The sequence below is a fragment of the Magallana gigas genome, chromosome 3 (assembly GCF_963853765.1).
Source record: "Magallana gigas chromosome 3, xbMagGiga1.1, whole genome shotgun sequence".
NCBI classification, from domain to species: Eukaryota; Metazoa; Mollusca; class Bivalvia; order Ostreida; family Ostreidae; genus Magallana; species Magallana gigas.
In genome coordinates, this window is record NC_088855.1 from 8,685,646 (window position 1) to 8,701,221 (window position 15,576).

Consider the following 15,576-nt stretch of genomic DNA (forward strand, 5'->3'; position numbering starts at 1 on the left):
TGCAAAGATTTGTTAGGAATTTTACTTCTACTTTAAAACTTCGCTTTATTCGTAAATTCGCTATATCCGTGTTCCTACTAAACGAGTTTTACTGTAGATACTAATTATATAAGCATGCATTTTGAGTACAAAAAAAACTGTAGGATGTCTTCAGAAGAGTGTTAGTTTGGTTGTTGTGTTGATTACATGGAGCATGCTGTCTGGACACAGACTGAGAGATGTTGACCGTTAGTTCCTGGTTGCGACTACTTACTGCTGTGGAGGGCTCTTACTGTCAGACAGATAAGGAAATTCACATCAAACCATTCAGCGTTATACAGGTTACACAAACTCATTGTCAGCAAACTGCAGAGTTGTTGACTTAGCCACATGCTCAAGCCAATATATTAGCGTGTGATTTAAGGTGGTGAAAATTAAAATTTAATATAGGATCGTTGTTTTCTTTAGCTATTGTGTTCATTAAAAACAAAAGACCCATGGGCCACATTGCTAACCATGTTCTAAAGTTAACATCTTTAAGTTCTTACATTCTAGCTTCAGGGTTTTATGATATAAACATTATAAATATCTTATAAGAAAGCATTCATATTTGTTTCTGAGTTCTGAACCCAAGGATTCATAATGTAACTGCCATTTCCCTTATTTATAGTTTGAAAATTATGAAGTTTTCTTGTAAACATTAGTATTTTCGCTGCAGTGGCTCCCATTTATTCTAAGACTTCAGACTAATTTTACAGTGGGTTTTTTCAGTCTCCCCTTTGAAAAGATCGAGACCTTTCCTATGAAAATTTCTTAGAATTGTTCTAACAAGAGCTTGGACCTTGGGTAGTTGTGTCAAACTGCAACGCGACGTAGGCATGTGCATTTCATTGCTAGCCACTCAGTCATGGCTCTTTGAAATCAACGAGATTTGTCTGGCTTTTGAGCTAAGACTACACAATTGGTGCATATTTTGCTTGAAACTGCATCATTTTTAACTTGTTTTGATAAAAAAAAATAGCCACATCCCACTGAAAGTCCAAGGTCTTGTTAAAATGGTTCTATTCCTTAGGGTTATTTTAAGCCAAGTTTGGTTGAAATTGGCCAAAAGATTCTAGAGGAAAAGCAAAAATGTGAAAAGTTTACATATTGTTGGGTGGCAGTGAGTAATCAGTTTAAAGCTCCAATGTGCTAAACACATTTTCAAAGATATTGGCATATCATGATTCACTTAAAAAAAAATTTTCATTTTATATATAACTCCAACCTGTGTAGCAAACTGTGCTTCTTAACAAACTGATTTGTACAACTTGCTCACTATTCACTGAAACTTAAATGACATGTTTCCCAGTTAATTATTAAATGCTGTGCAGCTTGCAAAAATTCACCATCAGCCATCTTTAGTGGTACTTGGTCACAAAAACCACAACTGCTATTATTTTCATTTACTAATTTTGTAACTTTAGGATTATTCAATGGAAAATTAATCCAATTTCTTCAAGCAACATAAGAACAACACACTATCAACAAATATAGGCAAATCATCTATTTCTTAAAGGAGTTTAGTCAACCTTGCACACAATTATTGAACATATATTTACCAAAAACCTGTGGCTGGGTTTCAAATCTTTAATAAGAGCACACCAAAATGAGTTATGATAGGTATCCCATGGGTTGCATCACTCATCTGAGTAACAGTTCTCAGGTGACTTTTGTTGAGATAATATTTAGACTTAAAAAGACCTATAAACTCACTTTTTTATTCACCAAAAAAATATATTTTCCTATTAAAATGTTCTCATCCCTTTTCAATAACAATTTTGACAATCCTTCATCAATGAATGTTTTGTGCTAAGTTTGGTTGAAATTGATCCTTCTCAAGAAAAGGTTAAAAAAAAAAGGGATTTCGCTTACTTTGTTAACCAAAAAAACTGAAAGAGACATAAAAACTCCAGACAACAGGTAATCAGAAAAACTGAATTGTCTAAATATTGACCAAGTACTCAAGAAAATGTGAGTAACCAGTGACTAGTTATCGATAGATATGACAACACTTTCTTATTTTGATGTTTCTATTGACTTTTTTGCACTTATCGAGAAAACTGGCAACTGTGTGTTAATGGCTGGATGTTTCTAAACATTGCAATAAAATTTCAATATAATATCACCCATTATCACAATGATTTTTTCCCAATTAAGTTTAGCCCATTGATTTCTGATGGACCAGGTGCTCTCTACATTGAATTTAAATAAGGTGATGGAGTACATAGCAATTTTTATTGCTCTAAAATACCAGGTACCACAATAGGAAAAGAATTAGGAATGTAAAGTGTCTGACATTACTATTTCTCATAGTTCTATACACAAACAGTCTTCCATTTTATAATACTTATTATGCGAGACCAAGAGATTTTGTAATTTGAGCATGTTAATGTGGTATACTATTATAATCCCTAGAACTTCTGGATAAAAGAGTTCAACTAAATGATTGGTAAACTGTCATTGAATTAAATTAATATTCCTATGTAAAGTATGGATCAAGATACAAGTCACTATTGCAGCCTTCACATCCTTCCTATTGCCAATAGGGTGGAGGAACTCTACTTTCTGTCATAAATCATATCTTTGATGTAATAATGATCTTTCCTTTTAAAAAAAAAATACATTCTAAATTGAATCTTGAGACAGGTCTTGTAATTTTCAGTACTTTGATTTTGACACGTAGGTAGTGTAATAAGTATATTCCTTATTTCTCCCATAAGGCCATTATTAACTCTTTTTCATCACTTCTGTTGCAACGATGAGACACCTACATGTACAGTAAGCTAGACCATTTAATAAATTGGTTTCTTACTTTTTCTTATCTTTCCTCTGCTATTCAAACATGCAGATCATGTTAGACAGGAGATTCACACTCAGATTCATTCAGTACTTATTATACTTTGATTAGTACAATTTTTAACAAAATATTATTCAAAATTTACAGTCATTGTCACAATGTCACAAAGATATAATTAAGAGTCATTGTTTATATTACTCAAATTGTTTTACACTGTAAATTATATGAAGAGCAGACACAGGTCCCCATAACTAATGCTCACTAGAAATAATGTTTGTCCAACTCTTTGCCTCTTTAATATTTATCTGCAAGAATTGTTTCTCTTAAAAATAATTAAGAAATTTTAGAGCTGAGCAGTTTAAGAAAATCTGGGTCGATAACTCCCATATAAAGGAACCCAAATATTCTAAGAGTTGTATTTTTAGGGGAGGGGGGGTCATCAGAACATATATAGTTAAATTTGTTAGTTTTGCAGTGATTTGAAAAAAGACATACCAAGTCCCTCGTTTTTCTAATGATATTATCAGAAGATTGGCCCCTGTTATAAATGCGCATCCTCACATAAAATAAAGTAAATGTATTGGGAACTGATCAGAAACTGACGGAGTGCCTGAATATTTTCTTAACATGTACAAGAATTTTCCTTGACAAAAATAGAACCATGCAAAAATGACTCTTTCTGACCTAGTCATACAAATGTAACTCTACAGTGCAATAATAGCTTAATCTCTGAAACACTAAGAAAAAATACTGTACCCCTTTCACAAAAAAACTTTAGATTAATTTTTATCGTAAGTGAAAACTTCAGTTTTTGTTCATTTTCACAAAACATCTTATGTGATTCTTATGATTTTTTGTGAAAAGGGCTACTGAACTTTATAAATAACATTCAAATAATGACAAAGAAGCATAAATAATGAAACAAATTTAAACAATGAACCTTAAAAGAAATAAGAAAGAAAAAAGAGGAAATATGACATAATTTAGAAAAGGAAACACCAAGTTACCTTTCCACAGGCCAGTCCCCCCAGAATGGACAGGACCACGCCCACTGTCTTGGCCACGAAGGCTCGGAATGTCAATAAGCCTGGAATCTTTACACCGTTGAGGTAAGACTTGATATATGGAATTCCACTCCCTGCTGCCATGGGCTAAAAACATACAGATCACACATATATTCAATATATATAACCAGTACATTTTCAATAATTTTAAATCTTGTTTTGTTACATAGAAAAAGAAGAATTTAAGATAATTTAATAAAACAAAAATGAGAAAGTGCATGGATTTTTTTCGTTATCATAAGCTGCAACAGAGTGTATTTCAAAGCAATGTACATTACACCTGCTATCCTCCTTGGCCTCGTGTTACAGAAGAAATAACTAAAGACAACTGTTAGTCTTTTAAAATACACTGTACCATTCATTCTCAAGGAATGATCCTTAAAGTGCAAATCTTTTTGCAAAATTATTTAGAACTATTTTTATCTCTGTTGGTGTATTTTAGCATTGCTAAATGAATGCTAAGTTAACTGATTAATATCTGGCATTTATAGATTTGACCATAAGTCCTAAGTTCTTCTGTAGAACAAAGCCTGTGTGGCAGCACTCGGTCAAGGTGTTTCAGGTGTTGTAGCTTACCTGTAGAAAGGTGACCAGTGCGGCTCCAGCTATCGTGATCACCAAGTTTATCCCCATCCACATCAATGCTGGCTGATATAAACAGTTATTTTTGGCACAATCGTCAAAATCTTTGCTGGGTCAAGGTCATCTCAAGGTCACAAAAATATAATAACCATAGATTCAAAATACCCCCCCCCCTTTGAAAAAAGGCAACAGCATTTAATGTACTGACAAGTCTAAGTTAAATAATTGTCACAGTGGTAAAAAGTACAAAGTATTGCGCTATTCTGAGCTGTCACCATTTTTCCAGTTTATTAGACAGTTGACTCCTAAGAGACCAATTATGAAGTCAATCTTGGTGTAAAATCAATTAACCTGCTCTCAAACTTTAATTACAAATCTGCTGCTCTTGAACTTAATTGCACTTTTGTTAAGGATACAGTGTTTAATTAAATCAAATTTAAAATGTGCAAGCTTCTCCACAACAAAATGAATGGCTGCTGCTAGGAGAGCAGTCCCTATTCCAATGAAAAACATCACAAGCCATTTGCTCAACCATCTCAGTGTCACCCATTTCTACAACATACAGTTAGATGATCAACATACTGGTCACTTGGATTTGTGAAAACTTCCATTATATTGGTAAGAATCCATAGGGTACACAGTTTTTCATTGATTGAAACTAAGATTTTTGTAACCAAAAATAAAATACAGAAAAGACTGTATTAATAATATTTTCCTATTAAGCACTCTATGAACAGGTATCTGAAATTCAAGGTTCTTTTCTATTGGACAAACCCACTTCACTTTTTTCATTAAAATACATCAGCAACCTTATTACTTCTCTTAATGAATGCCCTTTGAAATTACAGGAGAAAAAGAGAACTGATGTTGGACTATTAATACAGATGATAAATGATAATGCAATATTCTAATTCATATTATTAATTAATTAATTAATTAATTAATTTATATATACTGAGAAACAATGTACATTAAGGTAACACACCTTTGATTTGTACTTCTCTTGATCCTTTAGATACAGCACATTCTCACACACATCATAGTTCAGGCTCTGAAACAAAAGCAACCTTGACATTATTTGAAGCATACCAAGTCTTGCCAACATAGTATTATTTCATATGATACAATATCAAATGATATTATATCATATAATACAAGATCATTTTATACAAATATGTATAATACATGTATCATACAATATCATATATTACAATATGACCTGCTCCAAAAAGCATTACCTCCTCCAGCATCCAAACCCTATGGCTCAGATTCAGCATCCACGCCTGTGGAGTGCATCAGTATCGCAAGATGCATTCCCTATTTAAATTTGGAAAGAATGAACCAATAATAACTTAGAATTGTCTATCAAAGGGCATATGCTCAAAAAACTTTAACCAGCTCTTAAAACCTAAAACTCATTCAGCATCCGAAACCTATGGCTCAGATTCAGCATTCAATCCTGTCATGTGCATGAGTATTAAAACTTTAAAGACGTACATTCCATGCAAGTTTGGTGAAGTTGGGACCAGTAATCTTCAAAGGGCGCCTGCTTCAAAATCTTTAACCTCCTCCAGCATCTGAAATTCATGACCCAGTTTCAGCATCCAAGTATTTTAAGTGCATAAGTAGGTCCAGATGCACAATCAATGCAAGTTTTGGTGAAGATAGGACAAGTAATAACTTAGATACAGGACCTGCAACAAAAACTTTAACCAGGTTTAGATGCTGACGCTGAAGCCGCCGCCCCAGGGGTATAGCATAAGCTCCCCCTGACTTCATCTCATTGAACCAAAATCTTAAAACAATGACTGGCCAAAAGTGTCGAAACATTTAATTTCCATATGGTTATACTGGTAAAGATAAATAGAGCAGATGAATCATCTCTATTTCAAGATATGTTACATAAAAGGAAAAAAGTACTGCTTTAGAATTCAGTTCAAAGATCTGCATATAGTGTCTGTTTTGAAAAGAGACCCAGTTTGATTCTACAAAAGATCTGGCTACCCCCCTGGTTTGGCTGGTTACATGATTATGACAAAAATAACTTCAAGAGTGTTTATGAACAATTGAGACCAATGAATCAATAATAATTAGGTATTCTTTTTAGAGTTTGATTGCCTTACAGAAATTAAATGATCAAACAATCAAACTAAAACTATTGCTAACACCAGTGAGGAAATCAATAGCGCTCCACAGCTCACATGGAGGGTCTAAAACAAATGAAGGCAGAGAGTCACCCTATGTTGTCCAAGTGCTTCATGTCAAGCCACAAACAAAGGTAGAAAGGCCCAGAATGAAGTCTTTGTGGTATAACATGTCATTTTATAACCAAAGCAGAGGCAGAAAGGCACAGAATGTTCTCTCTGCTGTATGTGCCAAGCAGAAACAAAGGAGGAAAGGCATACAATGATTCCTCTGTGATACATATAAAGCCCAAAAAAGGTAGAAAGGCACATACTGATGTCTTTGCTGTGGTAAATGTTTAGACAAAACAAAGGTAGAAAGATATATTATGATGTCTCTTAGCTGCAGGTGTGTGGCTCCGGTCTGAAAAAATTTCGACGGACCTGGGAGCTACCGTGCAACCCATTGAAAAAAGATTTATTGCGCACAAAAACCTGGACCGATTATTGGTAACCTTATTTATCCACAAAGTCTGTGAAGGCAATAAGTAACATTAAATTCTTCATGCAATTTACTACTGATATCTCTAAACTTGCCTCAATAGATGTAAAGCCACAAACAAATGCAGGCAAAAAGACTTAAGATGACATCTGAGTGGAATATGTAAAGCTACAAACAATGGAGGCCAAAAGACTTAGAAAGTGGTCTGATTGGAGCACGTAAAACCAAAAACAAATGATGGCCAAAGGATCTTTGCAATTGCTTGCTAACACCTAGAAATAATTATTATAAAATAGAGACATCAATTTCATCGCTTTTTGTAATTTTTTGGGGGGGGTGATTTCTTGATTTTTTTTTTCAATTAATATTTCACTATAATACTATAATAATTAAAACTGATAGACATTTTTGTTGTTGTTTCATCATCACCTCCAAGTATTTAAATCGGTATTCATTTAAAAGAAATAAGTAAAAGTACTTTGTAGTCTCAGAAAAAATTTTTAAATAACAAATATTGAATTAAAAAAAATGCAAAAGAAGTCCAGTAATTGGCCAGATTAAGAGATAATCTAATTAAACAAGTAATATCCTGTGACTGCTCCCTGCCTAGGAATAAATCAATAAATGGTGTACCTAAGTTAAGGTCAAGCTTTAATAACTAATGATGGAATACACTGACATTTACAATACATGTACTACTGAGCTTGAGAATTGAAAGATTTCTATTCAGAATCAAACCTCAGCTTATTTGGTTTCTCTCAATAACTTCACTTACTTTATAACTGTCATACAACTGTGACCCGCCATGCAAGCCCACATGGAATTGACATCTTATAATCTTAATGACACAAAGGCATTTATTCCAAACAAAATTTCCCTTTTCTGAAAACATTTCTCTTGTGCACATGACTACTTTGCTTGTGTACAGACAATTGCTTGAAAAGTCAACAATTGTAAGATGTCACCATCCCATGTTCTCAATGTTCATAGAGAGTCTAAGGCACTGGACTAGGTTACAAAATATATTCTTTGTTTCGTGAAATTGGTGGTCTGTCTATTCATAGAAAAAGCCTCAGGGTTTGGTCTGGCTATAAACATGGTAAAGTGTGCATTAACTTTGTGAATCATATACCCTAAACAGGATGTCACTTTAGATGTTACATTAGCAAAGAAATACAAACGATGCATCTTAGTAAACCACTGTGACATGACGGTAAAGGGGTACATATCACATAGCATCACAAACACTCTTTGAACATTTGAAAAATGGAGAAGATGTTTCATATAAGATAACAGTTAATTTGGACCTTTATTGGAGAAGTGATAGTTTTACTTGTCCAACTGAACTAATGAAAGGGGGGGGGGGGGGCAGTTATATGATGTCTAAACAAAAGACATTTTCATTCAGGCTGAATGTTAGAGGGTGTGATGATTAGAGCAAAGGATACTCTTTGGACCAAGAGTGATTGAGTTAAAAATTAAAGTCCAGGAAAACCTAGTAAATTCTCGAGGTGTCCATTGGGAAATATTCTGTATACCACAGCATATACTCAATGTAAAAGGTAGAGATTTACTTTATCAATTATAATAATGGGATATTTACATGATATACGCATTAACAATTTGACATACAACTTCAGCCCGACTGCCATTTTGAGGGGCTTAGTCCGCTTACCTCCCATCGGGAAACCAGCCTTTTCCTAAAGCGTGGTGATTCAATACCATACTGCTTAAGCCTCTTCTGTATATCCTACAAAAAAACAATTACATTGCATTTCTTGTTGACATAGCTGCACCTACTGGAAAAACAATTTGACAATGTTATTTCAATTATATTTTACAAGGTCAACCAATAATTAACAGATGACATAGAAAAAACACATATATTTTGTCTCTATTTTTCCAAAGTAGCTGCATCAAACTATCATTGTTTAAATGACTAAACTGATGCAAAAAGGGGGGGGGGGGGGGGGGGGGTGGTGAACACTTGTAAAACTTAGAAACATGCCAACAGCTAAATTAATAAGCAAGTGTATTCCAGTTCTGCACACTTCTATCACCAATATCAACCTAATATTACCTTTGGGATACTTTTCTATCAAATAATGTAACAGAAGTATCACAATTATTATCTTTTACAGAGAAGCTGACTTTTCACGTGAAAGCTTGCCTAATTTCAATACAGTAAAACATGCTTATAACGAAGTGCCTGCGGCGGACAATTTTACTTCGTTATAAACATAATTTGTTATATCTGTCAAGTTTACAACATGTAATAAAGTCATGGGGAATGAAATTCACTTCGCTGTAAGCATCAATTCATTCTAAATGTGTTCATTATAATCATGTTTTACTGTATCTCCCAAGCTTGGTCCATGCGAGACTTCTATATAACCCATACAGGATCTCAGTACATGTATTACCCACTCAGGACTTCTATTTTCACCATACAATTACCGACATAGAATTTCTATATTACCCACAATGGACTTCCTTATCAATCATAAAGGACTTTTAGCATACAGACATAGGACTTCTATAATACCCATATAGGACATCTAATGTTAATTACAAACATTTTCTATATTACCCATATCGAAGTTTTTTATTGCCCATAGAGTACTTTTATATTTCCATATTACACACAAAGGACTTCTATGTTAATGATACAGGACTCCTAACTCCTACAAACATTCATCCACAAAGGATGAACAATAAAAGACTTCTCTATTATCCACAACACCAATATATGACTGCCTTATAACCCATAGAGGACATCTTTAATTCCAAAACAGGACTTCTTTACTACCCATACAGAACTTCTGCATTAGCAACACAGGACCTCTATATTTTCCAAACTGTAATTTCTATACTACTCACACTAGACATGTATATTACCAAGTGAACACAGGTCTTCCTTATTTCCTAAATAAAACTTCTGAATTACTTAAACAGGACTTCTTTTTTACCCATACAGGACTTCAACATTACCTATACAGGACAGGTAAATTACCCACTTATTACCTAAATAGGACTTCTACCGTAATGTATCGTGTATAATACGCACTCGTGTATAATACGCATCCCCAAAGTTGACCAAAAAATAGCGAAAAAACAGCAGGTCCTATGTATAACACGCACCCTAAAAATGGCGAAATCAACGGCCGCCATTTTCCCCCAAATCTATCAATGTTTCATGATAATTTTATAATCCATGCGCAATTTCTTTAATTTTGTGATCGGAACATAGCACAATGATGAAAATCGACGGCCGTCATTTTCCAAATAACTATCGATGTTTAATGATAATTTTATAACCCAAGCGCAATTACTGTAATTTCGAGTTCGGAACATGGCCCAAACGATATTAGAGTCAAAGTTCTTACAATTTTACATAAAAAGGACGGCATGATTTACATGGGCGGTATCAACTATCATTAGACACTTCGTAAAGAGTTTCTTGTACAACAGTAGAGAAGTTGAAGATCATCATACGTAGGGAAGAACGGCAACCGAGCTTCGAGCTTTAAAGTTATAATGTTTGCATATATAAACCAAAACAACATCAAAAGAAATTATTTAATTGAATAATTATAGTCTAACTCATTGATTGTTGTTAAATAAACATTCTGAAGAAACGTATGTATGTCGAATATTGTCATTATCAAGTCGTAGAAATGATCGATGTATTTTTAGCATTGTCTATGTAAAGCAATAACGTTTAACTGCATAACTGGACACAAAGTAATCAAGTTTAATAAAATTAGAATAATCGCTAATCTTCATGCACTTGAAGACACCCAGTGAAGTCCGACACAAGACAGGTGCATGCTTATGACACCGGAAATTGTTAAACAAACATTGACCACGCGCCGAGTCAACAGGTGATTGCTTACGTAATGGCGAATACACTGGCGATATTTAAACTTGTTTGATGCAAGAAATAGTGTTGAAAGTGGATAAATATTTCAATACATGGAAATAAAACTAAGAATAAGGTATTTCTGATGCAGTAAATTAAGTATACACTCGTACAACTTGCATAACGCGCTACATGTATATCAGCGGTCAGTATACACTCATACAACTTGCATAACACGCTATACCGGCAGTCACGTCTCCCGAGGTATCAAGAATCACGGGTTGAAAAAATGGGGTAAAATTTTAGTCCTATGTATAACACGCACCCCCCACTTTTGATCAAATTTTGGCTGAAAAAAAGTGCGTGTTATACACGCGACATTACGGTATATTACTGAAACACTCATGACTTCTATTTTACCCATAGAGGACTTCTAAATTACCTACACAGGACAGGTATAACATACTAAGCCTTTCCTTACCCTGAACTTGGAGGAGAGCAGTGCTGTGATGCTGTTGTGGTTACTGAGTGTATCCCCTTCATCTTCGTCAAACTTGAGCTCTGGAGTGGGGCGGCTCGGCACTCGGTTGTTCAGCTCGTGCTCTTCTTCAGATACTGGTGTCACATGAAACTGTTCAAAACAGGAAGCAGAACTTTAAAAATGTCCTTAGTATTATGGGGTCAAAGGTCAGTTTGCAAAGTAAGAACCTAGGACAATGGTCATTTTGAATAGAAAAAAAATTTCACTTTGAGTATAGAAAGAGTAAGTAAAAAATAATCTTTTGTCAAAAGCAACTATGCAAATTAAATTCCAAATATAATCATCCTGATTACAGCAATAAAATATTTGGTCACTTTATACTACATTGATAATCCTCCCCAATTTTTACCTTCTCTCCCCCCCCCCAAAAAAAAAATAATGATACAATTGTATATCAGACTGGATTACTTTTCAACAAAACCTCCATTTATTTTTGTACCTTGGCTGACCATTGTCCGTATATTCAGTATCAAATTTTATTATCAAAGATAAAAAAGAACTCTGGTGAAATCAATACAGTTATTTTCATACATCAACAACATTAATCCTGAGGAAATGATCCAAGAAAAAGAAATACCGATAAAAGAATTATCGGTGTCACATCCTGAATCTATAATGACTATATGTTCAGAAAGAGAGCAGAGTGTTACACTAATACAACAGATGTGGCTATTTCTGTGCCTATTCAAAGTATAAATAGAATTCTTATTTTAGCAAAAGTAATTAGACAGGTTTATTTTCTCTAAACTTATACAAGAACAACATCAATAAATAAGCAAATCTTTCATCTAAAATGAAAATTCCATGGCAATTTCAACCAAATATAATATCTAAACTATCAAAGAATATAAGAGGAAAAACTAAAACATAAAACATATCAACATTTAATCATCTTTTGATGTTACAAGACACACCAAACAGACACTTAAAGTTCTAGTACACAACAATGAAATCTGAATTACATTGCAACAATTACAAGCACAATTAGCACCCAGGAATACTTAAGCTTCAAGAAGAGATATTTACAGTTGGATAAATACAGTTATTGACTGCTCGGTACTGACCGGTAACTCCTGTATACTAAGAGCCCCCACAGTGAACACGGTGATCTGCCGAATGGAGCGGACAGTCACACCCGATCTAGAGGCGGACATCACTACCGTAACCTGAGAACCTACATTTTTTGAGATCGCACCACCATCTTATCCACTTCTTTCTAAATTTGGCACCAGCACCATTTCACAGAACCAAGGGTGTTTGCAAATTCAAAGCAATGACGCAGTACAGTTTGATCAAGTCTCAGAAATCAATTTCACTCTTTAAGACACCTATTTCACACACTGACTAAAACAAAGTTTTCACAGTGTGCCATTATTGTATCAATAGACCGGCCGCAATTTAATTCACCTCCGCGTGGAATGCCCTGTTCTGCCGCCCATATGTTGCAGTGAATTCTCTACAATTTTCCTTCAGAATATCATACAACCTAAATATTCTTTAACGACTGGAAAACGGTCATATTAAATTATCTATTACATTTATCATAATGGAATTGCATGACGGCCTGACTGAAAGTTAAAATCAATGACAAGAAGAAAGCCATTAGTCAATTCTCTGTACACTAAAACCAGAACAATATTCTCTTTAAGAAATCCAAGATAAAATTATCAGTATTGGTATTCATTAAATAGCACGTTTAATATTACACAAAATTGGATCCTTAAATAGCTTATTCAGAGAGATATCAGTATAACCTGACATTACTTTTTAACAAAAATATTGTCCCACAAATGCACCTATCTCCACCATAATCTTTTTTACACATAAAATGGTGTAGAATTGAAATGCTTTCAATAAAGATTGATGCACTGCATTTTGATTTGAAAACAATTTAATGAACATATAGTAAACTTAAAAACAAACAAAAAGACAAAAAGTCTTTCTCTGATACTTGCATGTACCTTAAATCATACCTAAAATTGATACCTAATTGTTTCAACATCAGATTGTGAAAGATGGTGAAAGTTATTCAATGAAAAGCATGAGAGAAAAGGGGGATCCAATTTGTATGTGCTTGTACATCCTCCCCTGGTTTCTTTAAAAACTTCTGTTTTCCCTCCCTCTCACTTTATTAAACACCTGATTAATCAAACAAACTCTGCACACACAGGGGAGATTTGGGGCCATATGGTTCACAGGGAGCTAAACCTAGAACTACTGGTAGATCCAATGTCTTTAGCACAACATTCAATATAAGTGTCTAAGTTTACACTTTTTATCTTGCTTATCAAAATCAAAAAGAGATTTGTAAGCAGTATATTTTTACAACTGAAGTCTTCGATGAAACAGATTTTTATTTTTTTTTTGGGGGGGGGGGGGGGGGGGGTGTTAAATTATATAGTTCCAATTCCACCTGATAAATGTACCAAAAAAATTCTGTGTCAGTTTCAAAGGCATCAGACAGCCAGAAAATCTAACATAAATAACCAAAGCTTTAGTATCATCAGGTATCCACAGGTCAAAAGGCAATTCCTTTTCCTAATTTTATCTGTGGGATAATTCGAAAATTGTTACAGATTTTCTTAAAGGGAAGTGAAATGATCAACATAGTTAAAACTCTTGGAAGCTAGATTCTGTTTTGATTTGGGTTTATCACCAGCTCTCAACTAATCCTTAGGTTCCTGCACCTCAGTTATAACACAGCTCTTGTTAAGAGTTTCTGCATAAGATCTAAATCATCTGCCAAAGTCAATAATTATTAATTTGTACCTTATTTCAAACTTGCAAACTAGCATACTTGCAAAACGTACCTTCACTACATTTTCATACTTTGGTAGCCTTTTTTAAAGTGTGTACCTTATCAATTTCCTTCATACCGAAGTTTTTTAACCACTTTCTTTTTCATCTTTATAATTTTTTTTTCACTCTAGACTAATATTAATGACTAGGTTCCTTGCAGATATTTATAACAAAGAGATTGCGGACCCATTTTTCAGCCGACTATATTTCTTTTGTTCCAAGTGAGTTTTACAATGATCAAAATTGAGTCCCCCTTGTAAATTTCATGACCCCAGAACCTGGGTGACAATAGAGTTGACCCTGTACAATATCACTTACTATGTCACAATGTCGCAAGAAGACACTCTAAAAAATGAGGGAATATGAATAATTTGTAGTGAAGATTTCAGGATACCCGTTTAATTATAAGATCATTCCAGTAACAGATTATTACTGTAAACCAACAGCAAAAAAGTTAAGTAATAGATATCTTTCTTTACTAAACCTGAAAATTATTGACCAATACTGTGTTGCATTAACTTAGAGTATCCTAAATCTGTTTCATTTAAATGTCTCAATTGAAAAGAAATCAATGAACTAAACAAAGTTACACCTGCTGAGACAATATGTGTTCTTCAACATTGTAGGCGCACGTGAGAGGGTGTGTTCTATGCTTTGCATTCAGGTAAATAACTTTGCAGGAAGTGCATAGCGGTATATGCTCCACAAAATACCAGTAAGATCTACCAGTAAATGTTGATCAAAATCTATGCAGCTTTTTTATTGACACACTTAATGGAATAAACCCTTATCAGAACACTTTCACAAAGAATTCTTTCAAGGTTTCAGAAAGAAAAATTAGAAATAAAAATATGTTTAATTTATTATCTGACTTAAAAATAACTTTAAATAAATACACTAGCAAGTTTGGTACATGCAGTTTACATTTTCTGAGTAAGACTGATATTTGAAGCCTATGGATAAAAAAAAAAAATATTGTATGAAACAAACCGTCACATGGGATTTCCAAGAACTGGGTTGCCCATTACTCCTTAATGAAGTCATCATTTGATATCAATGATCTTTTGTACTACACCCTTATGAGAGATGGTCATCGAATAGCAAGGTGTCCTATATGGCTCTACACAATGTAAATGGCTGCTACTTCACAACGATCGTTATCAAAAAACAAATGCAACGTACCTCAACGCTCCAAAAAATAAGAGCGAATTCTTATCAAAATGTCATTATAAATTTTTCTTCTATCATTCTAAAGGACAGTCCTAATTTATTTGCAGCAAGAATT

General features: G+C 34.0%; 1 protein-coding gene across 10 annotated transcripts in view; it reads right to left on the reverse strand.

The window, feature by feature from the left end:
* The window catches only part of LOC105317685 (H(+)/Cl(-) exchange transporter 7), a 40,719-nt gene that overhangs the window by 11,412 nt on the left and 13,731 nt on the right, over nucleotides 1-15,576 (reverse strand). For 8 of the 10 annotated variants that reach the window (XM_066078363.1, XM_066078365.1, XM_066078364.1 and 5 more), the window contains 6 exons: nucleotides 11,433-11,582; nucleotides 8,765-8,839; nucleotides 5,450-5,515; nucleotides 4,881-5,016; nucleotides 4,459-4,568; nucleotides 3,826-3,969 (listed from right to left, as the gene is read on the reverse strand). In XM_066078363.1, the coding sequence (XP_065934435.1) occupies nucleotides 3,826-3,969; nucleotides 4,459-4,568; nucleotides 4,881-5,016; nucleotides 5,450-5,515; nucleotides 8,765-8,839; nucleotides 11,433-11,582 (681 nt within the window). Of the gene's footprint in view, nucleotides 1-3,825; nucleotides 3,970-4,458; nucleotides 4,569-4,880; nucleotides 5,017-5,449; nucleotides 5,516-8,764; nucleotides 8,840-11,432; nucleotides 11,583-12,556; nucleotides 13,220-15,281; nucleotides 15,560-15,576 lie in introns of those variants that run through there. The other 2 variants (XM_066078370.1, XM_066078368.1) reach the window with 2 other exon arrangements.